Below are 27,784 nucleotides of genomic sequence, written 5' to 3' on the forward strand. Positions count from 1 at the left end.
TCTGCCCAGGCCTCTGTCCTGCCTTAAGGGGCTTCTGTTCCCCCGTGGGGACTTGTATTCCGTGGTAGGTAACCTGTTTGGAAGTAGAAAGTGTGCAGAGGTGGTGGGAAGCATGGGGCCTGCCCATGGAGGGGGGCAGTGAGGCAGCCCTGGCCTCCCCTCCCACCGGGAGCTGCGCCCTGCTGCCCTGTCACAGGCTTCATCTCCAACGGGCCCTGAGTTCTGGGGCTCTGTCCTGCTTGTCATGCGGGCGCCCAGAGGGAGTCTGTCTCATGGGGTGTGTTTCAGGGAGAGGATGGGGGTAGGGGGCGATGATGGGGTGGGTGGAGGGGGAGGAAGATCCAGGGTGGGCGGCAGGATGAGGCAGGGCCTTGCTGTGGCCCTCGCGCCTTGTGGGGGGTAGAGGGCGCTTGGAGGGACATGGGTGGACTTTCTGAAGCCTGGAGCCTGGTGACTTCTGGCTCGTTCTGTGAATCATCTAAAGTGGTCTTAATCCCCTTTCTGTCTGCCCTTGCAGTTGGCTCAGCTCTCCAGGCGGCTTGGTGACTTTCTGTGGGAGCGGGATCCTCGTTGCCCACATGAGAACATAGCAGCTGGTTTTGTTTTCATGTAGCACAAACATGAAAGGATGAATGCCATGTTTGTAAGAAAAACGGTTAGTTGTGGCACACGAGTGCTTCTGCTTTTGGTTTATGTGTTAACACAAATTTAGCATTTTGGTGTTTTTCTTACTGGAGGGTAGGTTTGCATTTTGAGTATAAAGACTCTGTCCTCACGCTTCTGCTGCTGTCGTGGGCCACTGTACCTGCTGCGCACGGGAGGGGTGCAGCCCTCGTGGGCTGTGCACCTCCAGATGAAGTAGACCTGCACAGCCTGCTGCACTCAAGTGTGTCTCTCCACAGAGAGCGGAATTGGGGGATGCGAGCTGGGTGGGGCCTGGGCTTCGTGTGGAAACTGTGTTGTGCTGTGAGTGTGGGCAGTTGGGCAGGATGAACCAGCACTGGAGCCAGTGTAGGTCATCCGTACAGGGAAGCCAGTTGGCCTCAGGAGTGTCCTGCTTGGTATCGCAGCTGCCAGGCCTCTGCTGCCTGAGTAGTCAGCGGTGATCCTGCCAGCCGGGCACCACAGGGCTCGCTTACTCCCAGGCCATCGCTCCTTGTGGACGCACTCATCAGGTGCTGTTGTCTGAGGTCAGGAAACCTAGATACGTTACTTTGGTCATGGCTGTTTGTCTTTGATAATTGGCAATGAGTGGTCTTACACCAGGAAATTTGTGCCAAATCTGTGTGCTACTGTTAAAGTTTGTTTCAGAAATATATTGAATGACTTCCCAGTTGATGAAAAGAAGCATTTTTTTTCCCTTAGGTTCTGTAGCAAAACGATTGACCACTGTCGTCATTGCTGTGAAACAAAGGACCCCAAAGCTCAGTGGTTAAAATAATAGTAAATGTTTATTCTCCTGCAGGGTTTCTGTGGGTCAGAATTTGGGAGTGGCTGGGTTGCAGTGGAGACACTGCCCGGCTCTGCAGCCACCAGAAAGTGTGTACCCAAAGCACTGGCCTCCACGGCAGCTGTACCCACGGGCCTTGTCACCTCTCCTGGTGACCCACAGTGGGACACAGCATACCATCTCGCCATCTCTGTTCCCACCTCGCCCCCAGGCGAGGACAGGTCTGCCTGATGGTGTGGCGATTTCCTGGAGCCTGACGCCCCAGCCCCAGCAGAGTGCCTGGGGCCCGTGGTTTCCCAGTTCTGTCTCATATGTTGGTCACCATCCCCCAGGCTTGGGGTACAAGCTGTTCTCCACATCACCCGTGAACAAGAGCATTAAAAGTAGTGTTTTTGTTTTTCTCATTTTGTTAGTGAAAAACAAGCTCGCACCTCTTGTGATTCTGACGCATGTTCTGTCTCCAAACAGATCATTTCTGTGTCTGGAAGACTTGCTGTGGGGTAAACTGGTCACCGTCCTGAGTGTGGACAGTGTAGGCGTCCACAGGAGCTGGTTGCCAGCTGCTTAGCTTCTTTCTAGGTCAGATTTGTTGTCCTGTGGTTCTTAGGCTCCGAACTGAAAACCAGGCTTGGGAATAAGACAGGTGTGTCTTTCCTGACCTGGCAGCTCTGGGCAGATGATCCCATCAGAGGCAGTGCATTTCCAGAAATGGCACCTATAGCCTCCAGGCGTTGTCGCACCTGGGGGGCTGCCAGCGTCTGGTGGTGGTGGCCTGTGTGCTGCTGGTCTAACAGTGAAGGGCAAACTGCGTCAGACAGGGTCTTCCCAGCCTGAGATCTGGACTCGTGCTGCTGGGACAGTATGCTCTGGATGTTGCAGCCGCTTTGTGCCTGGCCACTGCCCATCACTGGGCTCTCACGGGACAGAGTGAGGCTGGGCCCGGCCTGCTGCACAGGTGGTGGGTGCACCGCCCATATTAAAATTCCCAGCCCCCCTTTTACACGAGCTCTTTGGGAGTACAAGAGACAGGAATCTGACCGAGCATGAGCACTCAGGGTTCATGTGAGGGTTTTCCTGGTATCACGGAGCAGACCTGATACTTGTGGGGGACCTGTCTCTTGTCCAGTGCTTGTGTGGCTCCTTCATCCTCTGGGCTCTGCAGCTGCCTTCCTTTATGTCTTGTCCGTTGGTTCTCCAGTGGCTCCTCAGCTCTGGGTCCTGACATTGAGACTGGTAGGGACTGGCCTCTTCATCCATTCCCAGACTTTTCCAGAAAAGGTTGTGCTGGTCTCTTCTCGCCCAGGCCGCCCATTGGGTGCTACTGCAGGCAGCCCGTGGTGGGGGAAGATGAAGCCCTTCTGTTCCAGGGAGGACGGGCTGCTCTGACCTATAGCTCGAGTCAGACTGGGTGTTCCCCAGGGGGACTTGGGGCTTCCCAGCTTGGTTCTTGCTTTGGGTTGTGAGGGTTGCTAGGGTTGTGCCACTGCTGTGCCAACCATGAGCGCCATCTCTATGGGACAGGGGTGGCAGCATTCTTGGCATTCCAGTGAACGGCCAGTGAGCGCCAGAGCGGCACGTGCAGTGGCACCAGATCAGGGCAGATGCTGGGTCCCACCAGTCCTACCGGGGTAGACTCGTGAGGGCAGTCAGGCCCTGTTCTCATCGGGTCTTTGTCCAGCGTCCACTCATGCATCTGCTCTGGTGTGAAGGATTGTGGACAGGGCCTTCAGGGCCACATCTATGGGATTGAGGAGCCCTTGGGGCTGTGGGAAGGAGGAGCTGGCAGCGCCGGTGATGTGCCGGGGAGGGGGGTGTCTGGGGCTGTCTGACAGGTGCTGCTGTCATTGTGGGGGCACTGAGTCACTCTCCTGCTATAGCTAGGTCCTCGCTTCAAGGTACTTGGTGTCTTGTGGCTCTGGGGCACTTGGAGCCTGTTTGCTGGGACCAGTCTGTTTTGGGCTCCATCGGCAAGTGGAAAGTCTTCCTCACCCACTTCCTGGCCAGTGATCTTCTAACCCAGCCAGGCCTCAATCTGCCATTGTCCTCCTGGGCACACACACTTGGTCCCTTGGTTTCTTTGGGAAGTTGGGGTTTTGGAGAGTCCAGGAAGCTTTGCTGGGCTCCAAGGCTGTGCAGGTAGTCCCTCACATGTGTAGGCCTGACTTCCATCTCAGGTGGAGTCAGTGAGTTGGGATATATACTCTTGGTTTCTTGTGTGGATGATGCATTTAGTTTGTTCACTGTGCATCCAGTAGAGACCGTAAACCCACCCCTGGGATGCCGCGGGGCCTGAGGTGGGGGTTCTCCCATGCCAGGTTCAGGTGAGCTGTGCTTGTGTGTACTCCAGGCTCATCACTGCCACATGTGTGCTTGGGAGATGTGCTTCTGGAAGCTGCAAACCTCAGGCTCCTCATAGGACACAGGCTCTGGCCTCAAGCCATGGCCCCTGGAGCCTCAAGCTGTGGCCCCTGGGGACTGCATTTGCTCAGGGTGGGAAGATGATGGGGCTTCGGATACCCTGGCTTCCTGGAGGAGCAAGATGATGCTGGAAGCTGGGCTTAGATCTGCTTACAGGCTGGCCTGTGCTCACACATCCCATGAGGAGCCTCCAGCACACAGACGTGAGCTTCTGTGAATGCATGGTTCCTGTGGGTGGACATAGGTGTGAGTCCCTGAGCAACTAGGCATTCTGGGGTGGGGGGGGGGTGCTCTCACCAGGCCAGAAATTCCACTGCGCTGGCTGCTGGTGGTCAGAAGCCTGAGCAGGAGGGAGAAGAGACTTGTCTCTTGAGATGAACTGACCTGTGTTGTGGTTTGTGTGCATGCGTGTACTTAGGCACATGCGTGTTCATGTGTGGGTGTTGATGCCTCTGTATGGATGTGTGTGTACACCTGTGTATGTGTACACGTGTATGAGCTGGTGTAAGTAGTGCATGTGGCAAGGCAGGTGTTAGGAGGCTTGGTTTCCCAGGCACCCCCCCCATCCCCAGCAGAGCTGCCTGTGTTGATTCAGTGAGGCATGCAGACGCCCTCTGTTGATGCCTGGTGGGGATGGAGGAGCTCTTGGCTCTGAACTCAAGGATGCTGGCATCACAATAGGCACTAACAGTGCAGGTGCCCACAACTAACTTATGCAAGTCTCCATTTTTCCAGTGGAAAATCTAGAAGAGACAAAAGCAGAAAGCACGTCAGCAATCATTCCTAGACCTGGACACGACCACTTGTAGTGTCCTAGGTGGTCCTGCAGACCCTCCCTGTGCATTGTGTGCCATGGGTTGTGACCTTATTTCCCTGGTGCCCCCAGTGTGCTCGTGCTGTCAGCAGGCACCGCTGTATGGGTGTGGCCTGGCATCTGCACGTGGTTGCCCCACTCATGAGATGGGGCGCCCAGGGTGTCAGGCACCCCTGCCATCCTGCTGTGTCCCCTGTTGTGCATATAAGTACTTTACGCCCAGTTTCAGGAGGAACTGCTATGTCCAGGGCTGTGACCATGCCCTCTTCTCAGGTCAATCACTAGTCTGCTTTCAAGATGGTTAGATGAATTTTCATGCTTACCCAAGGTGTGCCCCTGCTGCTCTCATACTTGCCATGTAATATGTACGTTGATCTAACAGACAAAAGCTGTTTGACTAACGGGTCAAGGGCTTACTTTCAAAGGCTGAAGTCTTCACGTGATCTTTTTTCACACTGAGTGTCCAGTTAGAGAGCTCAGCACTGGGGAGGCCCTGCACTCCCTGCACAGCTTCCTGCACTTGTTTGCATCACCACGGCCATGTGGTCTTTCATGCTTTATTTTACGCGCCGCTCAGGCAGGCTGGCTTGTCCTCCCAGATGTCCTATTTATTGTTGTTGTTGCTTTCCGCAGGCCGGTCTAATTGAAGCCAACGGAGAACTCAAGGTCTTCATAGACCAGAATCTTAGTCCTGGAAAAGGTAAGGCGCCTCTTTCTGAAACGCCATTCTGTTTTTGTTGTTTTTTTAAAGATTTTATTTATTTATTCATGATAGACAGAGAGAAAGAGAGGCAGAGACACAGGCAGAGGGAGAAGCAGGCTTCATGCCCGGAGCCTCACATGGGACTCGATCCCGGGATTCCAGGATCGTGCCCTGGGCCAAAGGCACAGGCGCTAAACCACTGAGCCACCCAGGGATCCCTAACGCCATTCTGTTGTACGAGTGTTCCATGTGGTGTATGTGTGAGTTTCTTTGGTGCAAGAGTCCTGCTTTGAGGGTGCCTGGGCCCCCCAGTGAAGTCAGCCAGACATCACCTGCAGGCACACATCTGTAGTGCAGTTCATTTTGGTGTGTAAGCCACATACTGTTTGCAGAAATTTGGGAATGTGAGGTGCCAAGAACCCAGGTCACATGGTTTCCTCCACCTCACGGCTCTTCAGGTGTCTGCTCTGGACACGGGCCCCAACCAGAACAGACTCAGATGCAAGGCTTGTGGTGCATACCTCATGTGCGGATGAGCATCTTCCTCGTCAGGAAGCCGTGTGTGTCTGTTCAGTGGCTCATTGGAGTTGAGGGGTGAGCATGGGGGTGGATTGGTCAAAGCCACTTTTCCCGAGGGCCCCATGGTTCCCCTTGTAGTGATCATGTCAGAGTGTGCTAGTTGTCTCCTTGGGTAGGCTAGCTGTGGAAGTGTTGCATCAGAGGAGATGCTCCTTCCAGCGTGGATGTGTGAGACTATGGAGCTCATAGTGGCTGGGTCACTTCACTGCCTCTTCTCTGTCCACACCAGCCAGGCTGAGGCCTGCACAAGTGACCTCTTGGGTCCCGCTGTAGCTTCAGGGGAGTTAGAGCTGGGTGTTGTGTCCTAGCCCCTTCCTGCCTGTCTGCTGTGGCAAGTGGGATGGCAGCCCAGCCACTCCTGCCCCATGGGGCCCTTGCCTGTGTGGCTCAGCAGGCCAATGTGGTTTGGGGCAGTGGGCTCATGCTCCGTCCCCTCTGTTGCTTTGGGATGTCACCTTCAGATGCCCATGGAGGCTCTCTTGCCCTTCAGGGCCCTTGGCCTGCGCCCTGTCCAGGCTCGGCTGGTGCGCTTCCTTATCCTGCTGGCTGCTGCCTCCACTTGCTCTCCTGGTTTCTCTGCTTTTGTGAAGGCCATAGGCAGAGTCCTGCTTCTTTGTGGATCCCTTGCTCTTCAGCTTCCTGCGTAGGGTTGGAGAGTCCACCAAGGGGCTCAGTGTGTAGCTTTCACTGTCCATAGATTGCATGAGTGAGAGACGCTGTAGTGTAATTAGCAGGACACTTAGCATTTCAGGAGTTGTAGGCATGACATGTTTTGTCAAACTGATGGAGCAGAAATAACCATGAAAAAAACCCCACAAACTTTGTTCCTTTGGAAATGATGGAAATCTTTCATTCTGGTGTTTACATTGAATTCTTCACTGTTGGGATACTCTGTGAGAGCCTTGCTTGTTATCACAGGCTGCTTGTCCCCTTTCCCTGCTTATGAATAGCTGTGTCCTGCAGAGTTTGATGGTGAGGCAGAGGTTTGAGAGGCACCAGAAAACAGCTCCTTGAGTCCACGAGGCAACATTCTGGTGTCAGTTGCCTGCTGACATGTGCTAAAGTACTTGGTGTCTCCTCAGTGTGATCTGGCCCCCCTGCAGCCCCCTGTGCGCCCTGCAGCGGGTTCTGTGTTCTGCCCCTCGAGGTTCTCCTGGCTTCTGCCTCTGCGTCTGTGCCCCTCCAGGACCAGGACGCCTCGCAGGTGCTCGGGTTCCTTGTGGGGCTCCTGCCCCACACCATCTCTGCGACCTGCTGCCCGTGCAGGCTTCTCATGCACTTCCACAGAAGTTGTTTTAATACAGAGCTGTTTGTGGGGCCGGGCTGCTAGGTGCTGTTCTGGCCCTGAGGGAGTGGGACCAGGTGCCTGAATGCCGCCTTCTGGTGCACAGGCTCTATCCCGTATCATCTGCCCGTCGAGACTGTTTCTACCTGCAGCCTCCTTTGCTTTGGGCTCCGAGATTTTGAGGTTAATTTTAGGCAACAGACTAAAGCAGCTGCTGATTTGAGCTGTTCACTTTGGGTCATTCATTGGTGTTTCATTTGGTTGAGGAGACCTTGGGTGTTGCATCGCGTTGTCTTTTTTTTTTTGTAGATTTTATTTATGTATTCATGAGAGACACGGAGAGAGAGGCAGAGACACAGGCAAAGGGAGAAGCAGGTTCTGTGTAGGGAGCCCGATGTGGGGCTCGATCCCTGGACTCTGGGATCACGCCCTAGGCCAAAGGCAGATGCTCAACCACTGAGCCACCCAGGTGTCCCTGCGCCGTGTTGTCTGATTCAGTGGTCACTGCAGGCACTTCCCGAGGACATTTGGCACAAGCTCAGCGTGGGTCACGGTGAGTGAGGCCAGACGCTGTGCACCAGCCTTTCCAGGAGCCCGGAGTCATCATGGCCAGTGGTGTGTGCCAGAGAGCGGGTCTCTGTGGAGTGCCTGTGAGGGGCAGGAGCTGGCTTTCACTGTAGCGGTTCAACTGTGGGGTGGGGAGAAGTCACGAAGAGGGCTGTGGCCCGGGCCCGGTGCGGGTTGGGCATTGCAGGGCAGGGGCTAGTCTCACTGTACCCTGTGTGCTGTGCCTGCCAGGCCAGTTTGCCCCAACTTTCCAGTCTACCCACTGAGAATTTGGGAACAGGCCAGTACCTGAATTGCACTGCACCCTGGGGACCCTTTTGCCCCCAGCTGGTACTGATGAGGCCTCCCCCGCCTGCTCCTGCCCAGGTTCTGGCCAGGATGCCCCTCACACTGGGGTCCCACATGCTTCCATGCGGGCTTTGCAGCTCTTGCCCTGTTGGTTGGGTCCTGACGGCAACTCAGCTCACCATCTTGGCCTCCAGTGCTGCCCATGACTCTCTTCTGCCTGTGTCTTTTTGCTGCCGTGTGGGGCCCATTTCCAGATCCCAGTGTCCACAGGCTTCTCCAGAGGCAGAGACTGTGGGAGGCATGCTGTGCATGTGAGAGAGGCTTGTTTCATGGAGTTGTCCCAGTTGATGAGGGGGTTGGCAGGTCTGAAATCTGCAGGCTGGACACAGGCAGGGGCCGGGGCTCTAACCCTAAGGCAGCGCTCCTTCCTCCTTGAGGAAACCCAGCTTCTGCTCTGAAAACCTTTGTCGGGTAGTTCTGGAGGGTGGTCTCTCTTCCCTGAAGTCGGCTTACTGGTTCCAGAGCAGCCCTGGCTGGCCTGTGAATGGGCAGCTGAGAACGGGCCTTGGTAAGTGGGCTTATCCTGTTAGTCGTCACAGTTGCAAGATTCAGAAAGCTGTTACCCCCAGAAAAACGCACTGAAGTCACCACATTCTGTACCCCTGGCCCTGAGGGCCAGAGCCCCCGATGCCATTGGCGATGGTGAATCCTATGTGTGACGGCACTGGGTTGCTTCTGGTGTTTTGCCAGTGGTGGTGATGCCGTGTGAACCTTTGCATGCACTTTTGTTCCTGTGTTCTGAGCAGATGCTCAGGACTGGGTACTGGACCACGTGGCTCATGTGCATGGCTGCACCAAACACGTGAATGCCCAGCCCTGCATACCCGCAGCAGCCATGTTTTGGGTCCTGGTGGCCCAGTGGGTCTGAGCCCCTCTGCTCCCGGGCCTTCGTGCTGGTTGGGTCTGTCCAGGTGCTTTGCTGGCCCAGTTTCTTGCTGATGCTCCTGCCTGGTTCTCTTCTTCAGCCATCCGGCTGCTGCTTTGGGGTTCAGGCCGTTGTCCCCTGCCACGCGGGCACCCTCTGCTCCCGATGCGCCTGCTGCCTGCCTGCCCTCTGCACACAGCCAGCCTTCTTCCTCTCACCCAATCTCTGTTGGCCCATCAGCCTTACTCACACCCCTTCGGCAAAGTTCTTATTTATCAAACATGCTCACTGCAGAAACTGCAAGGGTACTTCAGAATTCAGTTAAAAATGTAAAGGTACATGTATGTGTGTATTCACTATTCTGTACACACTCTCCGATGGCGGCATACAGGTGTGTCCTGTTGGCGTGTGCTTGTCCTGTCCCCGTGGTTGTGTGACTTAACACTTGTCTGTCGCTGGGCCATTCCTGGAGTTCCTAGTGCTGCCCATTGTCGCCTGGTGCCTTCTTGGTGGAGAGTTGTAAGACATGTTGATTGTTGACAGAGACCCGTCCTTTTCCCGAACAGCTCTGTGCCTGTGTGCGCTCCGTGTGTGTGTGTGGGGGGGGGGGGGCAGATGCACGTCTGGCTGGTGACAGACACCTCCCGCTTCTGCATCAGTGTTGTGTCTCCCCTTGGAAGGGTTCTAAGGCAGGGGAGGTGAGATTTCAGTGGTGCCGTGTGGCTGAAAGCCTGGTGTTGCTGTGTGATTCTAGAGACATGGACACTGTTCCCTCCCAGAGGCGCATGCGCCTGCACACATGGTGGGTCGGTCCAGGCTGATATTCGTGCGGCGGTTGGGAAAGGACCCTGTGCAGGAGGAAATGGCAGAACTCACTCGGCCCCCCGGGGCATGTGCCACAGAGGCCCCAGCTTATCTCCTCCCAGCTGTGTGAACCCAGGGGACACCTAAAGCCTAGATGACGTCCCAACCTCTGAACCCTGCTGCTGGGCTTGCTATGACTGCCACGGTGCAAAAGAGACAGGTGCTGCACAAATAAGCAGTGAGGGCGTCGTCCACCTGCCACTGTCCGAGCCAGTGTCCTGAGAGTCCTGAGATGCAGTGCCCCTCAGACCAGGGCAGGGGGCGGCACCTGCAGAGCCCGTTTCCCCCTTCAGGGTGCTTGGCTGGGGAGCAGTGAGCACGTGGGGTGGCGTGGCTGTCGTGATGGTCCCCAAGTGAGCTCATCCTGAGAAGGACACCATTGGTGGTGATCCAGTGCCCACTGTGTGGGGTAGCACCTGCCATCGCCTGGGGCAGACCTTCTCTGGCACCAGTTCTAATGGCCCTTTCAGCCACATCAGTGCACAGAGTGTCTGGTGTGGTGGGCAGGATAGGAAGTTCTCAGAACTTAAAAATGGTTAAAATTATGTCCAAGAAAATATTAAACCCCATAATTTCATCATTTAAGATATCTTAAAACCTATAGATATTAATGGATTGTGATTATTATAATATGATTACATAGTATTTTTAGTATCCTTTTACTGTTACAGTTAGAGCAGTTCAGATCACGTATGTTCCTAGTGCATTTTCTTGCTAGGAAAGGAATCCTCCATTTCATGATGTTATATTTCAAAATACCTTGCATATTTCCCTAAATAAATGGCTTGAAGTCCAGTTCACAGTATTCTAGTGAGTAGATCTCTAGGCCGGTGTTGTGACTAAACTGGTTCCCGTCCCCCATGTGAGGGGTTGAGTGTGTGGTGGTCCTTGTCAGAAGAGGATGTTAAACAATTCTAATTTCTGTGATCACATTAAACCAGAAATGAAATTCCATCCTTGAGATTGACAAAAAGGGACATGTCTTCCTGAGTCAGCAGTTGACAGGAACTTGGGAGATGGATACTTGCTGGGTGGGCGTGTGTGTGTGTGTGTGTGTGTTGTGTGTGTGCATGGATGTGCTGGGCCAAAGCCCGAAATGCAGATGGTCACCTGGAGCACACGTTCCCTTTGGTGCACCTGCCCTTGGGAGACTCAGCAGGAGGAGGCCTGCCCAACATTAACTACTGCATTTAGGAGCATCTGTGCACCCGCACAGCCAGCCTGCTAGCACAGAGTAGTGGCTCAGCACCGCAGGAACCCGCTAGATCTGTCAGGATGGTCCCAGCAACGGGGTGAGCGCAGATGCAAGAAGATGTGATACAAGTCAGCTTTCTTTGAGATTTCAAAGGCCCACATGAGTAATGCTTGTATTTTCTTGGATTCACAGGCACAGATGGTGCGTCCTCCAAGCCCTCTGGCAGCAGCTGGGGATAGGGCGGGTCTGCGGGCGGGAAGCTTACCTCTGCTTTTCAGGCCTCTTCAGCAAATAGGGTAAAATGGTCATAGTTAAATCTAGGTTTTGTGGGAGCAGGACTGCTTCAAAGCAATTCTTTGTATTGAAGTTTCTCTCAACAAAACGAGGAAGAGCCCCTGGTGGAAAGGACAGCTGCTACCACTGTCCAGGAAAGGGCTCTGGGTACACATCTGCCTCTCTGCTCCCCCTTGCTCCCTGAGATCCCTGGGGCTCTACATGTTATTTTACAGAAGGACCTTCCTGTGGTTCTGGGTGGTTTGTGTTGCCTTCTATGGGTGGGAGCACTTGCATCTGGACCTGCAGGTCTAGCCCGGGAAAAGCGGCTGCGCCCAGTGCAGCAGTCCTGTGTTCTGTCTTCATTTACGTGACGCGCAAAGTAAGCGCTAAGACGTGTCCTAAGAACCGCCTGATGTTGGCAGTGTGTCATTTGCAGACTGAAAAAACCCATTTTTATCTTTTTTAATGAATCAATCCAGTATTCCTAGAAACCTAGGAATAATAGGTTAAAGCTAATCTATACATGAATCTGAAAAGTGATAGGTTTGTATGTTTTAAATCTCTCTATACAAAGTAGAATAATTTTGCTTTTTGTCTTTTAAAACATTTTGCGTACCTAAAACAATTGTTAAAAATTTGTTTTTGCTACGATATAGATCTCTGTGTTTAAAGGAAAATAAAAACAAGGCATATATTTACAGAAAATAAATATCTATTGGTGTTGGTTGGTAAAAATACTAATATTTAGCCAGTTGGTTTGGTCAACTTCTGCTGTTCAGAAATTATTTGGTTTTTGTGTGTGGCTGTAGGATTCACTGTTTAGCATATTCTGTTCTTTAAAATGCATGGACTTTTAAAGGGCACAAAAAATGAACCTTCAGGCTGGGCTAGATGGCCTCGTGAAATGAAGGAAATGACATCTGCTGCTGCCTGGCGTGAGCCACCACCCTACCCCCCATCCCCCTGCAGGTCCCCCCATCCTCCTGCAGATTCCCCCCTTCCCTTCCCCATCCCCCAGCCGGTCCCCCCTTCTTCCCATCCCCCTCTCAGGATCCTGTTCTCCCCTGCGGTGGCAGCCACAGGAGGCCAGTCTGCTCCAGGAGCCAGCAGGGTTCCTCTTCTCCCCGTAGGGCAGTGACCCAGTGACCAGGAGAGGGGGAGTTGGTCTGCTTCTTCCTGGGGGTGCTCTGGCCCTTCTCCATAGGACGTGGACCAAGCACACTCTGAGGGTCTCCACCCTCCACCTATTTTCCCGGGCATCACTGTCTCTTGTACGCAATCTCTTTATTTATTTCCGCTCTGTCTTCTCATGCCGTCAGGGCAAGGGCTTCATTTTTATGTTTTGAATTTTTATCATTTCTACTTCTTTTGATTTTATTATTTAATATATAAGATGGCTTTTTTTAAAAGTATTTATTTATTTATTTATTTATTTATTTATTTATTTATTTATTTATTTAAGAAACAGAGAGGCAGAGACCTAGGCAGAGGGAGAGGCTGGCTCCTTGCAAGGAGCCTGATGTGGGACTCGATCCCGGATTCCCAGATCACGCCCTGAACCAGAGGCAGACACTCAACCGCTGAGCCACCCAGGCATCCCAAGATAACATGTTTTATCATTTTTATTCACTGTTGTATCCCTAGCACCAAGGACAGAGCCAGGCACACAGAACTCTAATGCTTGGAATGAGTGTTTCTGTTCATCATGTATCCTTCCCCTTTGCTTTGTGATGAGGTCATCTGCGTGTTCAAAGAGGGGGCATCTTCGTCACCAGGCATTTCATTTTTCTTTTCTTTTCTTTTCTTTTCTTTTCTTTTCTTTTCTTTTCTTTCTTTTTTTCAAGATTTTATTTATTCATTTATGAGAGACACAGAGAGAAAGGGGCAGAGACACATGCAGAGGGAAAAGCAGGCTCCCTGCGGGGAGCCCGATGCAGGACTTGATCCTGGGACTGTGGGATCACGCCCTGAGCTGCCCAGGTGCCCCGATTGTTCAATTTCTAAACTAGTTTTGCACACAGAGAAATGCTAGAACATAAGTTGCCTCTAATTGTCACAATTGTAGTCTTTCAAGAGCTGGTATCCTCAGATCCCTGGGGGGTCCCTGCAGAACAGTCTACGTGAGCAGGCAACTCCACAGGGACTTGGGGCAGGTTGGTGATGTGCTTGCAGCCCCTGAGCTCTGCCTCCTGACATGAAAGCACCCAGGAGGGGCTGATTGGGTGGGAGAGCAGGTGGTCGTGTCCATGCAGGTGCTGTGAGGTGTGAGTTAAACTTAGAAGGATTTGCAACTGACCCACAGACCTAAGGTGGGTAAAGTAGGGACCTGTCATCAGAAGCCTCATCATCCTGAAGCTGTCATGTTTAGCCTTAATCCCCAGAACGGAACTAACCTGTTACCTCCTCACATTGTAGGTGTGGTGTCCTTGGTAGCTGTCCACCCCTCTGCAGTGAACACGCTGGGGAAGCAGCTGTTGCCAAAAACATTCGGACAGTCCAATGTCAACATTGCACAGCAAGTGGTAAGGGGCCCTGGGGAGGTGGGCTTGCATATTCTGGATGGTGGCCTCTTAGGCTATGGTGCGGAGGTCGGGGTGTGAGGTTTGCCTTCTGCTGTTCCCTCTCGAATGCTCACTGTGCTGGGATAGTGCCAGATTTCGGGGTGCCAGCGTGCACTCCCCTGGACCAGGCCTGCCTGCAGGTGTGACTGGACAGTGGGGCCTGGCTTAGGCCCGGCAGCTTCCTGGCCTGTGCTGTGTGCCCATGGGTCCCGAGTCTGCCCTGGGGAAGCCGTGTTGAGTTGTGTGTGGGTGGCAGCACCCAGCCTTGACCCTCCTTAGGGTGGACACTCCCTGCCTGGGATGGGGTCCCTGTGGAGCACACAGTGGGCTTAGGGCTCTGTAGACTGTCAGGGTACTGGGACAGGTGTGTCCCTGACTGCCCCACCTGATAAAAGGGGGCAGAGGTGGGTCTGCTCTCCTCAGCCCGTGCTGGGCGCCCCTGTGTATTGATCACCTGTGGGATTCAGTGGGCCCTTCTTGACGGATCTCAGTCAGATTGAAGCCTCCCTGACTCCTGGGCCATGTGTAGCATCAAGAGGAGGGTGTTGACTGCCCACCTGAGCTTGCTCAGATCTGAGCTCCCGGGTAACTGTGGATGCGTCCCGTCACTTAGCCCCCGTCAGTAGGCGTGACTGCTTTTCTTAGAGAGTTGCTGTGATATTTGGCTCATCATAGCTTTTAATAAATGTGTTTTTGATGTAAGTTAAATATTCTGTTTTGTTTTATTCTGTAACTCATTTTATTTTTAGGTACTGTGTATCGGACATAGCTTGGGAATACCTCCTTAATTGAGAATCCATCTCTTTTTGTGGCTGTAGATAGTAGGGAAGAAAATTAACATGCACATTTGTCTGTTGGTGCCTTAAACTTTATCAGACCTAAAGTTACATCTCTGGTTGGAGCCTGGTGGTTTCGGAGTGGAGTTAGAGATGGTAACTCCCTTGTGAAGCCCAGCAGGGTGAGCAGCCGAGTACATGTCCGAATGTCTCTCAACTCCATCTGCCAGGCACTTGAGGACAGAAGGACGGGCGTGTTGTGGCTGCGGAGCCTCGTCTTCATGTGATGTGAGCGTGGCTTGGGCTCATGAGGAGCTTGGGCTGCAGCCCCGCCAGAGTCAGTGCCTGCGGGCACAGTTTGTAGGAGAGGACCAGAGAGAGAACAGCCTTCTGTCATCCAGGGAGGCCATGTTCACTGTGAACGGTTAGTTATTGAGTACCTGCTGTATGCCTGGTCCTCTGACTTTCGTTCTCGTTGTGGACCAGATGCGTGAGGAGGTCCAGCTTAGGGAGAAGACAAGAGCAAGTGTGCTGGCTGTGGGGGCCTGGACCAGGTGTCAGGTAGCCCTCTGGTGATGCTCCTTCCCGTCCGTGTGGGTGTCGGTGTCCTAAATCCATTCTCCTGAGAATGTAGCCAACCAAGTCTGCGTAGTATACGTCCAGGAAGTGCCACGAGTGACAGGGCTCCGTGTTTTCCCAAACTGGTGGCCCTGGGCCTCGGCAGAAGCACGTTCTCCACAGTGACCCAGGGCCCTTTAAATGCATATGTTTATTTAAAAGAATCAGAAGGTTCAGGAGGTGTGCCTCCTCTCTGGGAATTTGTCTCTGTTGACCTCTTTTTTTTTTTTCAGAAAGTATGCTGTTGATTTCATGGCTTTTGAATGAGTGATCCACAGTTTGGAAAACACTGTGATGAATCTGTGATCATTAGAAAATGATCAAGTGTGAATTAAAAGAATGAAATTGAGAACATTTTTCTTTCTGTGGTTTGTGGGTCATTAGCACTGACAGGTGACCTGACCTAGGACAAAGTGCCCAGTCAGCTATCCCACAGCCATGGCAGGTAGCACACTCATCCTGCTAAGAAGGGGCCCAAGGGATGTCCCCCTGGCTGCCCAGTGGACACAGAGAGACCCTAGGGTGCGCCCTGCCCCTGCAAAGGGCTGCCCTAGCACCTGGAGCCTGAGGGTGACTCGTTGGACAGTGGCATAATGGCCCTGGGGCACTCAGCTGTGTAGATGCTGGGATGTCAGGTTTCTTTCTTTTTTTTTTTTCTTTTTCTTTAATAAATTTATTTTTTATTGGAGTTCAATTTGCCAACATATAGAATAACACCCAGTGCTCATCCCGTCAAGTGCCCCCCTCAGTGCCCGTCACCCAGTCACCCTCACTCCCCGCCCACCTCCCCTTCCACCACCCCTAGTTCGTTTCCCAGAGTTAGGAGTCTCTCATGTTCTGTCTCCATTTCTGATATTTCCCACTCATTTTTTCTCCTTTCCCCTTTATTCCCTTTCACTATTTTTTATATTCCCCAAATGAATGAGAACATATAATGTTTGTCCTTCTCCGATTGGGATGTCAGGTTTCTGAACTGTTTCCTGCATCAGCTCTGTGATGTGGGTGGAGACATGTACAAGATCTTAGAAAACTGGGATTTTTACTTGACTATACACAGCAGTGTGTCTGTCCCCCATGGGAATATTTGCATGTTCACAAGACCGAATTCCGAGTCTTTGTCAAAGACAAAGCAGGCTTTCCCTTTCTTCTGTGAAGAGATGGCGTGGGGTGCTCAGACTCAACCACGTGCAGGGCAGGTCACACTGCCGTCCCCAGAGCCACTCTTGCCTGGAGTGTGTCTTTTGCTGCTGGTGCTAACTGCCACCTTCCACTGCAGTGTTTAGGGTGCCAGGTCCCCCATGAAGCCGCTGTTGGGGTGAGGCTCCCACACACGGGTGGGCTGGTGGGGCACCACAAGGCCTGCTCTGTGATCCCTTTGTTCCGAGAGTTTTCCTCTTTGTGTTTTGGTCTCACTTGGGGAGCCCTGAAAGAGAGGGCTTCATCCTTGTCCATGTCCCTGAAGGGAAGGGCAAGTGAACTAGGGCAAGAGGAACAGTGGGGATGTACCCTGAGGCTTACTCTGTAGGTGCCCCCGCTCTCCACCCCCTCCTTGGTGCCTGCTGTTCCGTGGGGCTCGCTGGTGTGGGGGCATTTCCTGCCTCTTCTGGTGAACCCGGGGACACACCTGAGGTCGATGAGGGCACAAGTGCTGATCGATGGCGTCTAACTCAGCAGGGTCAGCTGTCAGGGGCTCACGTGACCGTGTTCTCTGAATTTCTTAGCTAATGGAGCTCAGCAGTGGCTGTAGATGATGGGAAATGTAAAATGGCAGGGTCATATGCGGGACATTTCTGATTGTGTTCTGAATTGTCTCTTTTGACTGTAGGTAATTGGTACGCCTCAGAGACCTGCAGCGCCCAACACTATCGTGGTAGGAAGCCCACACACCCCTAACACTCACTTTGTCTCACAGAACCAGCCTTCAGACCCCTCACCTTGGTCTGCCGGGTGAGCACATTGCCTAGAATTATAACCTCCAGCTCTCTGGGCCATGAGGGCTGGCCGTCATGCCCAGAAAAGATGTAGTCAGGGTACACTTTTCCTCGTAAAGGAGAAGTCTGGCTGCAGGGGGCCGCCTCCCTGCGGTTTGGGGGGAGGGGTCTGCACCATGGAGGGTGGCCAACATGCGATCGGAAGAAGACGAGGAAGCTGGCTTCTCAGCACTTTGGTGACTTTGGCACTTTTTCCGTTTTCTGCACTGGAAAGTAGCATCTAGGGAAGAGTGTGCAAATGTGGTGGATCTCACATAGCCTCACCCGCTGTGGCTCTGTAACTGCTGTTCCACGGGTGACACCCACCTGTAGGAGGGTCCCGGCCCACTGTCACCTTGACCCTGTCTTCCAGTAAGCAGCCTAGTGAGGAAATAATTTTACTCGGAGGTCAGCTCTGTGACTTTCCTTAAAAACAAAAACCTTTTGGGAATTATGTCTGTATTGGTTCCAAAGCAAAAACCGTGATTCCCTGAATCACCCAGCAAGGTGTCTGTCCAGAGCCACCCTTCCCTTGACGTGGTGACTTAAAAAGTTGAGACAGTGGCTTTCCCCCAATTTGAAGCACACTGTGGTCTTCAGTGTCGGGTGCCCACTGCCACATGGCTGTCATGGTCTCCACATCGCCTTGGCTCCTGGCCTGCTCAAATTTTCCCTAAAAGTTCTTAAATTTGCAGTAAAACTTGCATAATTCTGTGTCAGTGGGCATCTTTTTAAGAAGCAATGTTGGTGTATCAGTACACATCAGATGTGCACTGGCTCCTGCATATCTGATGTGTGTCTACCCTGTTTTTCCTGGGAGCTGATGGAGATGTGAGGCCTGGCCACCTAAAAGTCTGTTTTCTGGCCCCTAAAGAAAGCAAGAGAGCCTTGGCCCCAGGGCTGTGCCCAGTGCACTCTGCAGACGAGCCAGGTCCCCAGGGCCACACCTGGGGTCTCGGCCCATACCCAGCTTGCTAGCCTGTGGGTGGACATGTGTGTCCCCTGGGGCTGGTGCTGAGGGCACCACTGTTCCTTTGTATTTTTGAAGGAAACGCCACAGGAAAGGGGAGAAGAACGGGAAAGGCCTAAGGCACTTCTCCATGAAGGTGTGCGAGAAGGTGCAGAGGAAGGGGACCACGTCCTACAACGAGGTGGCCGACGAGCTGGTTGCAGAGTTCAGTGCTGCCGATAACCATATCCTACCAAACGAATCCGTGAGTATGTGCCGCATGGCAGGGAGACGCCCTGGAGTCGTACTGCTCACTCTTGTTTTCTCTGGAACTACTTGAGACACACAAGTTCAGAGAACAACACAAAAGAATTTTCTGGATCTTTCGGCAGTATGACACTTTATCATCCCCAGATGGTGTCATGCGTGGGCTCTGGCTCCTGTTGGGTCAGCTCCCTGTAGAGACTCCCTTGGAGATCTGTGGGGATGCGCTAGGAGCCATCTAGCCACAGCTGGTGTGTTCACAGGGCATAAGGCGGGTTGGTGGTGTGCTTCCCTGCATGTGGTTGAGTGTGGCGTTCAAGTGTCCACCTGTGAGCTGCTCTGGATGGTTTGGAAAACTTATGCTCTATCCTCCCCAGGCTTACGACCAGAAGAACATAAGACGGCGAGTCTATGATGCCTTAAATGTGCTGATGGCCATGAACATCATCTCTAAGGAGAAGAAGGAGATCAAGTGGATTGGTCTACCCACCAATTCGGCTCAGGAATGTCAGAATTTAGAGGTATGCGGCTAACCACCTGTTTCCCGCTGTGCCCTTGTAGATGTGCCCCCTGTGTAGTGTGTTTGGGGTGGGCATTTCTGGTGTGTGTGCTGGAGGTGCCCACTCAGGGTTTGAAGCTGTGTGTTCCTGGCCTGGACCGGGGGTCGGCTGCTTCCCCAGGCCCCACGCCTGCTCACCAGACATTGGCATGCCATCCGTCTAGCCTCTCCGTGCTCTGTGGGCACTGGCGAGGAGGTGGCCTGCCTGGCCGTGGTTGCTGATCCCCAGCATAGATAAATTCTGAATCCTGACAGCTGAGGTTTGAGTTTTATAGCTGCTGTGTCCGAAGACACTGCCGTGTCCAGAAGATAAGAGAAGATGGAGTGGAGGGTGTGGTTTTGAGATTAAAGAAACTCCCCTTTGTCCCAGGACATGTGCCACGTGCTATAGGCCATCTGTTTCCATGCTGTTAGTTTAGCAAACAGGCCAGGGAGCATGTCCCTAGGGGGCACTGCTAGATGGAATATGATGCCACCATCTTTGTTTTGAAGGTGGAGAGACAGAGGAGACTTGAAAGGATTAAGCAGAAACAGTCTCAGCTTCAGGAGCTCATCCTGCAGGTAAGGGTGCTGCTCTCTGGAGGCAGCTGCTTTGTGTCTGCTGGTCTGGCTCCCTCCTGCTATGGCATCCCCTGTGCCCTGTGATCCACTGCCGCGTCCCGTGCCTGTGCGCCTTGCATGCAGATGGAGGGCTTTTACCAGGGTGTTATCCTAACTGTCCTGTGTTACTGTTCATTTCTTAACCACACCTCGCTTGCAAACCCTGCGCTGGAGTGCATGGCTGGGAAGAAACATAGAATACCTAGGGCTCAGTGCCGTGCAGCCTTGGTGCCTACCTCCTGGGGAAAATCTCTGCTTTGAGATCTGAATGCACATTTCACAAGCACCCACTGAGTCGGGCACAGGTGTCCTTGATGTAAACTTTCACAGATGAGGGTCTTCTTCCCAGAGAGAATGGATGTATGGGTGAGCACATGTGCTGCACGCGTGCTGCTTATCACAGTCTAAATGACGGGAGGGATGCCTTGTGGAAGGTAGCATGTGAAGCTTCCCCAGGGACAGGTATGAAGTGCGTTCTGAGTACCAAACCCCAGACCAGGGGTGTGAGATGGGCAGCATGTGTGGTTGGGGGACGTGTGCCGCCATCCCCATCCCTGTAGGGTCCTGGAGATGCCCATTCAGGGTTGGAAGCAGAAATAACAAACATACCAGGAGCTTGCTGGAGTGGGGGCTGGTCCCTGGATTGAGGCTGTGTGGCACTGGGCCATCCAGCTGGGGCCTACGGTGTGCGAGTCAGCTGCTGTGGAACTGGTGGTTGGCCAAGGAAGGGGACATGGCTTAGCCGTGATTTATTGAGGTGCTCATGGACCCCAGGGCTGTGAAGCCACAGGCCCCATGGTAAGGTTGGAGGGAGCATGGGGAACCCTGGGGTCCTGGGGGAAGTGCAGTGGGGTCTGAGGACAGGCCTGGTGGCTGATGTCAGGAGATCTTCAAACACGGGAGAAAGCAGAGGGGAGGGGTCAGTGAGAGGCTTAGTGATAGCTGCTGGCCCAGTGCCTGCAGACTGCAGCGGAGGGTGTAGTCTAGCCATGCTGGGTGCACTCGGCACGGGGTACCTCGGTCACTCCTCCACCCTAGCCTTTGGTGCAGGGAGTGCTTTGGTGGACAGGATGTGGCTGCAGAGGGCAGTAGGGCAGCACGTGCATGTCTGTCAGCAGTGGTCCCTCTCTTCGGCTCAGTTCCCTGTGATATCCACAGCACACGAGGCTACTTTAAAATATCCAGTCACTGCCTCTCCTGCCTAGCTGTGAGCCCCAAGTCCCCTCCCAGGCGCTGTGGCCTGGGGCTAGCTGAGGAGGGAGGGGTGCTTCCTGGCTTTCACCTGACCACACGCGAGTTATGGTGAAGGTGTACGTCACTGCAGAGCTCAGGGCCCACACCCTCAGAGCCCTGTGCCAGCGGGTCTGCAGATGTTTGCTGCTCCAGGTCCGTATGGGGGCATGGCCCCATGTCTGCCTTCTCGGGACCCAGAGGGGCAGGAGGAATGGAATATCCAGCATTGATGCGTTTCTTTTAACCATTCCCGGGAGACGTTTTTATCTCAGTGGCCTGAGCATTTGCCTCCATTCCCCTTGGGCTGTTTGGTGTTCAGGGTGTGCATCCTCTGCTGAGCCCTCAACGGGGCCTGCGTCTCCCCCTGGTTTGCTCTGGCCTCTCATGGGCCTGACCCCTGTTGCTGTCCTGTGGGGTTGGGCAGAGTTGTTGGGACACCTATGGACAAGGCCTTCGATTGGTGGCAGCTGGTGTGAGCAGCGTGCTGGTGGCTCATCTTTTTTAGCAAATTGCCTTCAAGAATTTGGTGCAGAGGAACCGCCAGGCGGAGCAGCAGGCCAGCCGGCCGCCGCCCCCCAACTCCGTCATCCACCTGCCCTTCATCATCGTCAATACCAGCAAGAAGACCGTGATCGACTGCAGCATTTCCAACGACAAGTAGGTCCATTGATGAGTGGGCCCCTACTCTGAGGTCCCAGCTGAGCCTCAGGTCAGCGTGGAGAAAGCCACTGTCACACTCAGAAGTAGCATGTTCACTTTTTTTTTTTTAAGATTTTATTTATTTATTCATGAGAGACACAGAGAGAGAGAGAGAGAGGCAGAGACACAGGCAGAGGGAGAAGCAGGCTCCATGCAGGGAGCCCGACGTGGGACTCAATCCCGGGTCTCCAGGATCACGCCCTGGGCCAAAGGGGATGCTAAACTGCTGAGCCACCCGGGCTGCCCCCACTTACTTCTTTATAGAAGTATCTAATTTGTGATTATTGTATATAGTCTTTCAGTGTAATGAGATGATAGACTTCTTTTTCACATCCCTGGTTTTGTGTTTATCTCTTAAAATGTAAAATCTCTCAGGGTTATTATTAGCGCATCCGTTTAAACCTTGTACAAGCAGTAGCCAGTGTTCAGTTTCAGCATTGGCCTGAGGTGTGGGCAGTTGCCCCACGCTCAGCTCTGTGATGCCTGCTGCTTCTGCGGTGATGGGTTTTGTGGGATGCCAGATGAGAAAAGGTCCTGGGAGGCTGGGCTGAGTGACTCTGCTTGGGGCCCCATGTGTCCCGTGTGCCCCACATGCCTGCACCGTCAGGAACGTGGCATGTGGTTCATTTTCCGGTGGTGACTTTGTCTCTCAGGTTTGAGTATCTCTTCAACTTTGACAACACGTTTGAGATCCACGATGACATAGAAGTGCTGAAGCGCATGGGGATGGCCTGTGGGCTGGAGTCCGGAAGCTGCTCTGCTGAAGACCTGAAGATGGCTAGGAGTTTGGTGCCGAAAGCACTGGAACCCTATGTGACAGGTCAGTCTTGTCCGGTCCCCTTGGTGGCCATGGGGCCAGATCCCCGCTCTGGATGTGTGGCCCGCCTTTGCAGAGGCCAAATCCAGCACCGGGCACCAGGAGTGGACTCAGCCAGGAAGGGGGCCCTGGGGCCGTGAGGCGGGTAGGGTACAGGGCCGGCAGGCTGGACGCCATATTGGCATTGTGTGGTTTATGTGACGGAGGTATTAAGTTAGGATTTCACCTTCTGGGTTCAAGAAGGCAGGGACTGGAATGTCAGAGGGTGTGGACGAGGTGGGTGGTTGACCTCTGAGGTCCCACAACCAGAAGAGGCTCTGGGGAGTGCTGTGCTCTGCCTCTTCCCGATGTGGGGGTGAGGACGGGTTTGCCTGGGGGGCAGTTCTCTGCTTTCGCTGCCCTTCTGGGGACTCCTTTGAGGAGCCATGGGGTCGTGGCCACGGAGGGGCTTTGTGGTGAGAAGGCTGCTGGCCCTGCACTGCCTGGGGGTGTGGATCTCCTCCCAGAGCCACTGGGCTGGATCAGACACCACAGCAGCTGCCAGCAGTGCATGCCATCTCCTGGGATGGGGAGTCAGGGTTGGTCCTCCTGCTCTCGACCCCACTTTCAAACAGTGTCCATTTACGGGACAGCTGCATGGTCATCAGTGATCACGTAAACCAAGGACTGGGTGCCTTCTTGGGCAGGATGGCTGGTGTCCTGGCACAGAAGCTGCAGGGCGGGTCAGCTGTCTGGCCTGTACCTGTGACCTTTGCCTTGTTTTCTTCTCATTTCAGAGATGGCTCAGGGATCAATCGGAGGGGTGTTCGTCACGTCATCAGTTTCAACCTCAAATGGCACAAGGCTCTCTGCCAGGTACTACAGCTCTGGGCTGGCTGGTGGGTGGAGCCCCTGGCTCTCCTGAAGACCGTCCTGCCTCCTCCAGGGCTCCCCACTGGCTCCCTCGCGTGGATGGCGGATCCCCACACTCTGCCCACAGTTTTGGCTGCTCCCGGCCACAGCTCCTCTTGAGCTGCATCCCCTGAAGGCCCATCGTAGCTCATCCCCTGGGTACACAGGATCCTCTTGCTTAGGGTTTCTTCCCCCTAAAACATCAAAGTGATGCGCGTGCCTTTTATTTGTTAAAAAGTAGGATGCATTGAAGGTAGGGCTGGAATTGCCTGAGCTCTTGCTGGCAGCCTGAGGGATGGGGTGTTTCTCCGTCTGTTTCCTATTTCTGTTTAACACAGTTGAGATCACAGTGGACATAAAACTTTATCCCTGCTTTCTTTTTTTTAAGATTGTATTTATTTGAGAGATAGAGTGTGTGTGCACAGGAGCACGGGGAGGGGCAGAGGGAGAGGGAGATGGGGACCCCTCGCTGAGCAGGGAGCCCGATGTGGGGCTCAATCCCAGGACCCTGGGATCATGACCTGAGGCCAAGGCAGATGCTTCATTGACTGAGCCACCCGGGGCCTCTGTTTTTTGCTTTATTATTTACTGTATGTGTTTTTTTTTGTGTGTTACTGAAGTTTTATTATTTAAATCACCATGTAGTAGCCTTTGAACTAGCCATCCTGCAAAAGCAGGATTATGTTGTCGCTGGGTATTTATCTTAGTTTTCTAAAGATTAACATAAGATAATTTCTGCATTAAGTATTGACAAAACAATGGTTTTATTAACTTTCATGTTATGTTATACGTTATTATACATATTGTCTCATATCAGTCTTAAATACTAATAAATGTCTAATTTCTTGAAGCGTGAAATAGATTAGTGGTCTATAGGTTCAACAGAATGGAATTGATCTGCTCAAGGGTGATGTGGCGCTCTGTGGCCGTCACCGGCTTCTGGGTTCTGTGACACGAGTGAAGCTCTTGACTTGCGCCATGCGATGGGCTGGCTGTGGGGTTGTCACCGCAGTCCTTTGTGTAGTATCTGGCCCCCATCAGATTTAGGCAGAGGTCAGCTCAGTAGGTGGTCGTAACCTTCCCGCTGTGCACGGGTGGTTGTGAGTCTGTGGGATGCTGAGCACTGGTTATTCCAAGAGGCGGAATTTGGGTATTAATGCAGGTTTATAGCAAGGTAAGGAGAGCCACTACCATTTCAGAAGAAAAACTAGTGTAGAAACTGGCACTGATACTTTACCGAGGCACAGTGATTTCTTGGACAGTTAGGTGGTTCCCACTTAGAAGAAAAGATGCAATTTGAAGTCGTTTTTTGGCTAAATTTTTTTACCCTTTCTGACTTTTTTGCTAGGCTGGATTTCACAGATGTGGAGTTCCTTTGTCAAAGACTGTCACCTTTAATAGTTTTTAATCATATGGTGTTCATTAATTCTAGTAAAAGGCATTAAAATATATACGTGTGGTTGTATGTCAAAGAAAAGCGTTTGTTGGAGCCACGGCTCTGGCCTGTGGTAGGTATGGGATGCTATAGCCTTGGGGCTCCCACCTGCATTGCCAGGTGAGAGTGGCGCTCATCAGCCCACGCCCCAAACTCCCTCTTCTTCGAGCGTAGAACAGCCGTGTTTCCTGTGTGGTTCTACCCTCCTGTGTCCTGTCCTGTTGAGGCAGGTGACTGAAGGCCTTCCCGTTGAGTAGCAGAGAGGATGCTGAGCATGGGGTTTCTGCTGGGGTGACCTCCAAACCCCTGTGTGGTTATGGGGTGTCTGGCTAGAATCTGGAGGAACTCTGTTGAGCTTTAAATTCTAGACTGGCATCCCTTCCCTTTAGTATGTGGTGTTTCTTAGAATACCTTTTCTTCTCAATTACTAAGAAATCACAATGACTTTTGACAATAGATTATACTTCTCAGGGGACGTGTGCACCTCATAGGGGGTATGGGCTGTCACCTGCTGGTGCCCCGAGACGGTGTCTGACCCGCTCTGCTGGGTCCTGAGGGGTGGTGCCTGAACCCAGAAGTCTTTCCTCAGGATTGCGGCTTTTTAAAGATCTCTCTAGGCCAGGGCCTTCTTGCCCAAGGCACTGTTGATATTGGAGCTAGAGGATTCTGTCATGCACCTTGTGCTGTGCCTAGTGAGGTGTTTAGTGGCACCCTTGGGCTCAGATGCCCCCCAGTTGTGATAGCAGAGGAGGTTAGATGTGCCCTGTTGAGACTCTCAAGGGTACAGGGGCAACGTAGACAGGTTCCAGACACCCGTCTGAGGGACCAGAGTGTAGGCAGCCCTGCTTCCCAACAGTACCCGCCCTGCAGGTCTGCCCCCCTGGGCTCCTGGACCTTGCCCTGCCACCCCCCTGGCTTTGAGCAGCTGCTGTTTCATGAAATGGTAGAAGGCTATGGGGTCCTTGGAGTTGTTTCTAGAAGTGCAGGTTGCAGAGCATCTGAGCGAGACTCATCTGTCACACAGCTCGTCTTCCTAGGCTCTGCACTGATGCCAGAGGAGCTGAGGGTGGGGCCTGGGGGACTGTGGACACATGCATTCACACAACATCACTCAGGCACATACATGTGCACATGCACACCCACACATGCACACTGACTCAACACATGCACACACACAACACACGTACATGCACAACCACACATGCACACACAACATATGCTTACACGTACAGCACATGTACAGACTTGCTTGGCATCTGGGGAGCCACGTCTTTTCCTGGGGGCCCCTTTTTCCTAACATGTTTTCGGCTCCCTCCTGGAGATGGAGGGGGTCACAAGGTCAAGGCCCAGAAGGAGCCGTGGGTTTCCAGCTGGAGCATGTTGGGGTTTTGTCGGCAACTTGGTCACTGACATCGAGGTCCTGTCAGTGTTGCTCGTTTCTGTTCTGTCGCAGAGGACGGCTCGGGAGAAGTGCCGGGCTCACAGGGGTGGATGTCGGGGGTCCCTGATCTGCCCACATGGTAGGGAAAGCCCCTTCCCCCCCAGGAGCCAGCCCGTGTCCCACCGACTGCCTTGTCTCGCCTCATCCTCACAGTGACCTGACCAATGGTGCAGACGGCATGCTGGCCACGAGCTCCAGCGGGTCTCAGTACAGCGGCTCCCGGGTGGAGACCCCTGTGTCCTACGTTGGGGAGGACGAAGAGGAGGACGATGACTTCAATGAGAATGAGGAGGAGGACTGACGCCCGCCCGTGGCCCGCCCTCACGGTCTACATCGGGAACACCGCTTTCGGAAGAGACTGCTTCTGCCGCGGGCGTGTGTTTCTTCCTGGCCTCCTCCCAAGGAGCCAGCGGTGAGCTGATGGCGCGGCCGTGCGGCCCCACTGAGCAGGCAAGGGCTGTGCTCCTCGGGGTCCTGGGGGGAGCTGTGGTGCGCTTCCATGCCAGCGGCGACACAGGGCCTTTCTTCACTGTCTAGGATTTTGTTTTCATTGTCTGTTTCTCATTCAGAGTTCGCTTTGCCCCCCAATTCTTGCTGAGTGTGCCGAAGCCGTGTGCCCCATCCACGTCGCGACAGTAAAATGCAGTGTGGCCGTGGCTGGTGCACCTGGGCACCATGTGTCTGCAGTGTGTTGGGAGCGGCACAGCTGCTGGGGGCATGTGGCCCCCTCCTGATGCCCCCACCTCTTGGGGCGTCTGGGGGCCCGGCAAGCAGCAGGGCTATGCTCCTCAGCATTCAGCGCCAGAAACTGTATCATGACTTTATTTACCCTTAAATTATATTGACTGTGTGATTCCATCAAGTTTATGCCTTTTTTTTTTTTTTTTTTTTGCTCTATGTTGCAGCAAACAATTTGCAAAGTTCTTTCTTTGTTTTTGTTTTGTTTGGTAAAAGTTTACTGCCGTGCTGGTGCAGCTGCGACAACTGTGGAAGGCTCGGAGCACATTTGCTCGTGGGAGGTCCGCCTGATTTCTTACAGGCGGGGTGTGGAAACTCCTGTGTAGTCGTTTACATACCTACACGTCTGTCATCTAAGGACACGAACTGAAACAAACGTTATTTGTTTCGTGAGCATCTTCCTGTAATCTATGATGAAGTTGACATTAAATATAGAGAATGTTCTAACAGTTTTTTAACTCAAAATTTGTCAATCATTTTTAATAGTTCTTTTTTTATAAAAAGAAAAAGGAATTTCAGGACAGGCAGTATAGTCCCTTTTAAAATTTATTCACAAAGAACCATTAACCGCACAGTTGCTGTCAGCTGCCTGTTCTAAACAATAGTCTTTTTATTGAAACACAAATAAACTTTTCTGTAATATTTTATGGAATATAAAGAGACTTTAATTGTTTGACTTGTTTAACTTGGCACTGTTAGTTTTTATTAATAAAACGCGCATGGGCATTTTAAACACGCTCTGTGTTCCTCTAATTCAGGATTCTGGTCCATAAGTCAATTTATCTTCTGTGTCAGTATTGCTTGTCTCCAAGCAAGGGGTCGGGGGCCCAGTGGACACAGCCCAAGTGCACCTGCCCTCCCAGGCCCTC

The 27,784-nt window shown here is 52.9% G+C and overlaps 1 protein-coding gene across 1 annotated transcript; it reads left to right on the plus strand.

Annotated features, from left to right (window-relative positions):
* Window positions 1-546: 546 nt before the first annotated feature.
* TFDP1 (transcription factor Dp-1) lies at window positions 547-27,651 on the plus strand. Its single transcript, XM_038570130.1, has 11 exons — window positions 547-655; window positions 5,316-5,382; window positions 13,780-13,886; window positions 17,145-17,266; window positions 18,338-18,503; window positions 18,880-19,023; window positions 19,554-19,622; window positions 21,400-21,551; window positions 22,247-22,413; window positions 23,187-23,265; window positions 26,331-27,651. The coding sequence occupies exons 1-11, from the start codon at window positions 629-631 to the stop codon at window positions 26,476-26,478; spliced, it is 1,248 nt and encodes a 415-aa protein (XP_038426058.1). The 5' UTR covers window positions 547-628; the 3' UTR covers window positions 26,479-27,651.
* The last annotated feature ends 133 nt before the right edge of the window (window positions 27,652-27,784 follow it).

The sequence above is a fragment of the Canis lupus genome, chromosome 22, assembly GCF_011100685.1.
Source record: "Canis lupus familiaris isolate Mischka breed German Shepherd chromosome 22, alternate assembly UU_Cfam_GSD_1.0, whole genome shotgun sequence".
NCBI lineage: Eukaryota > Metazoa > Chordata > Mammalia > Carnivora > Canidae > Canis > Canis lupus.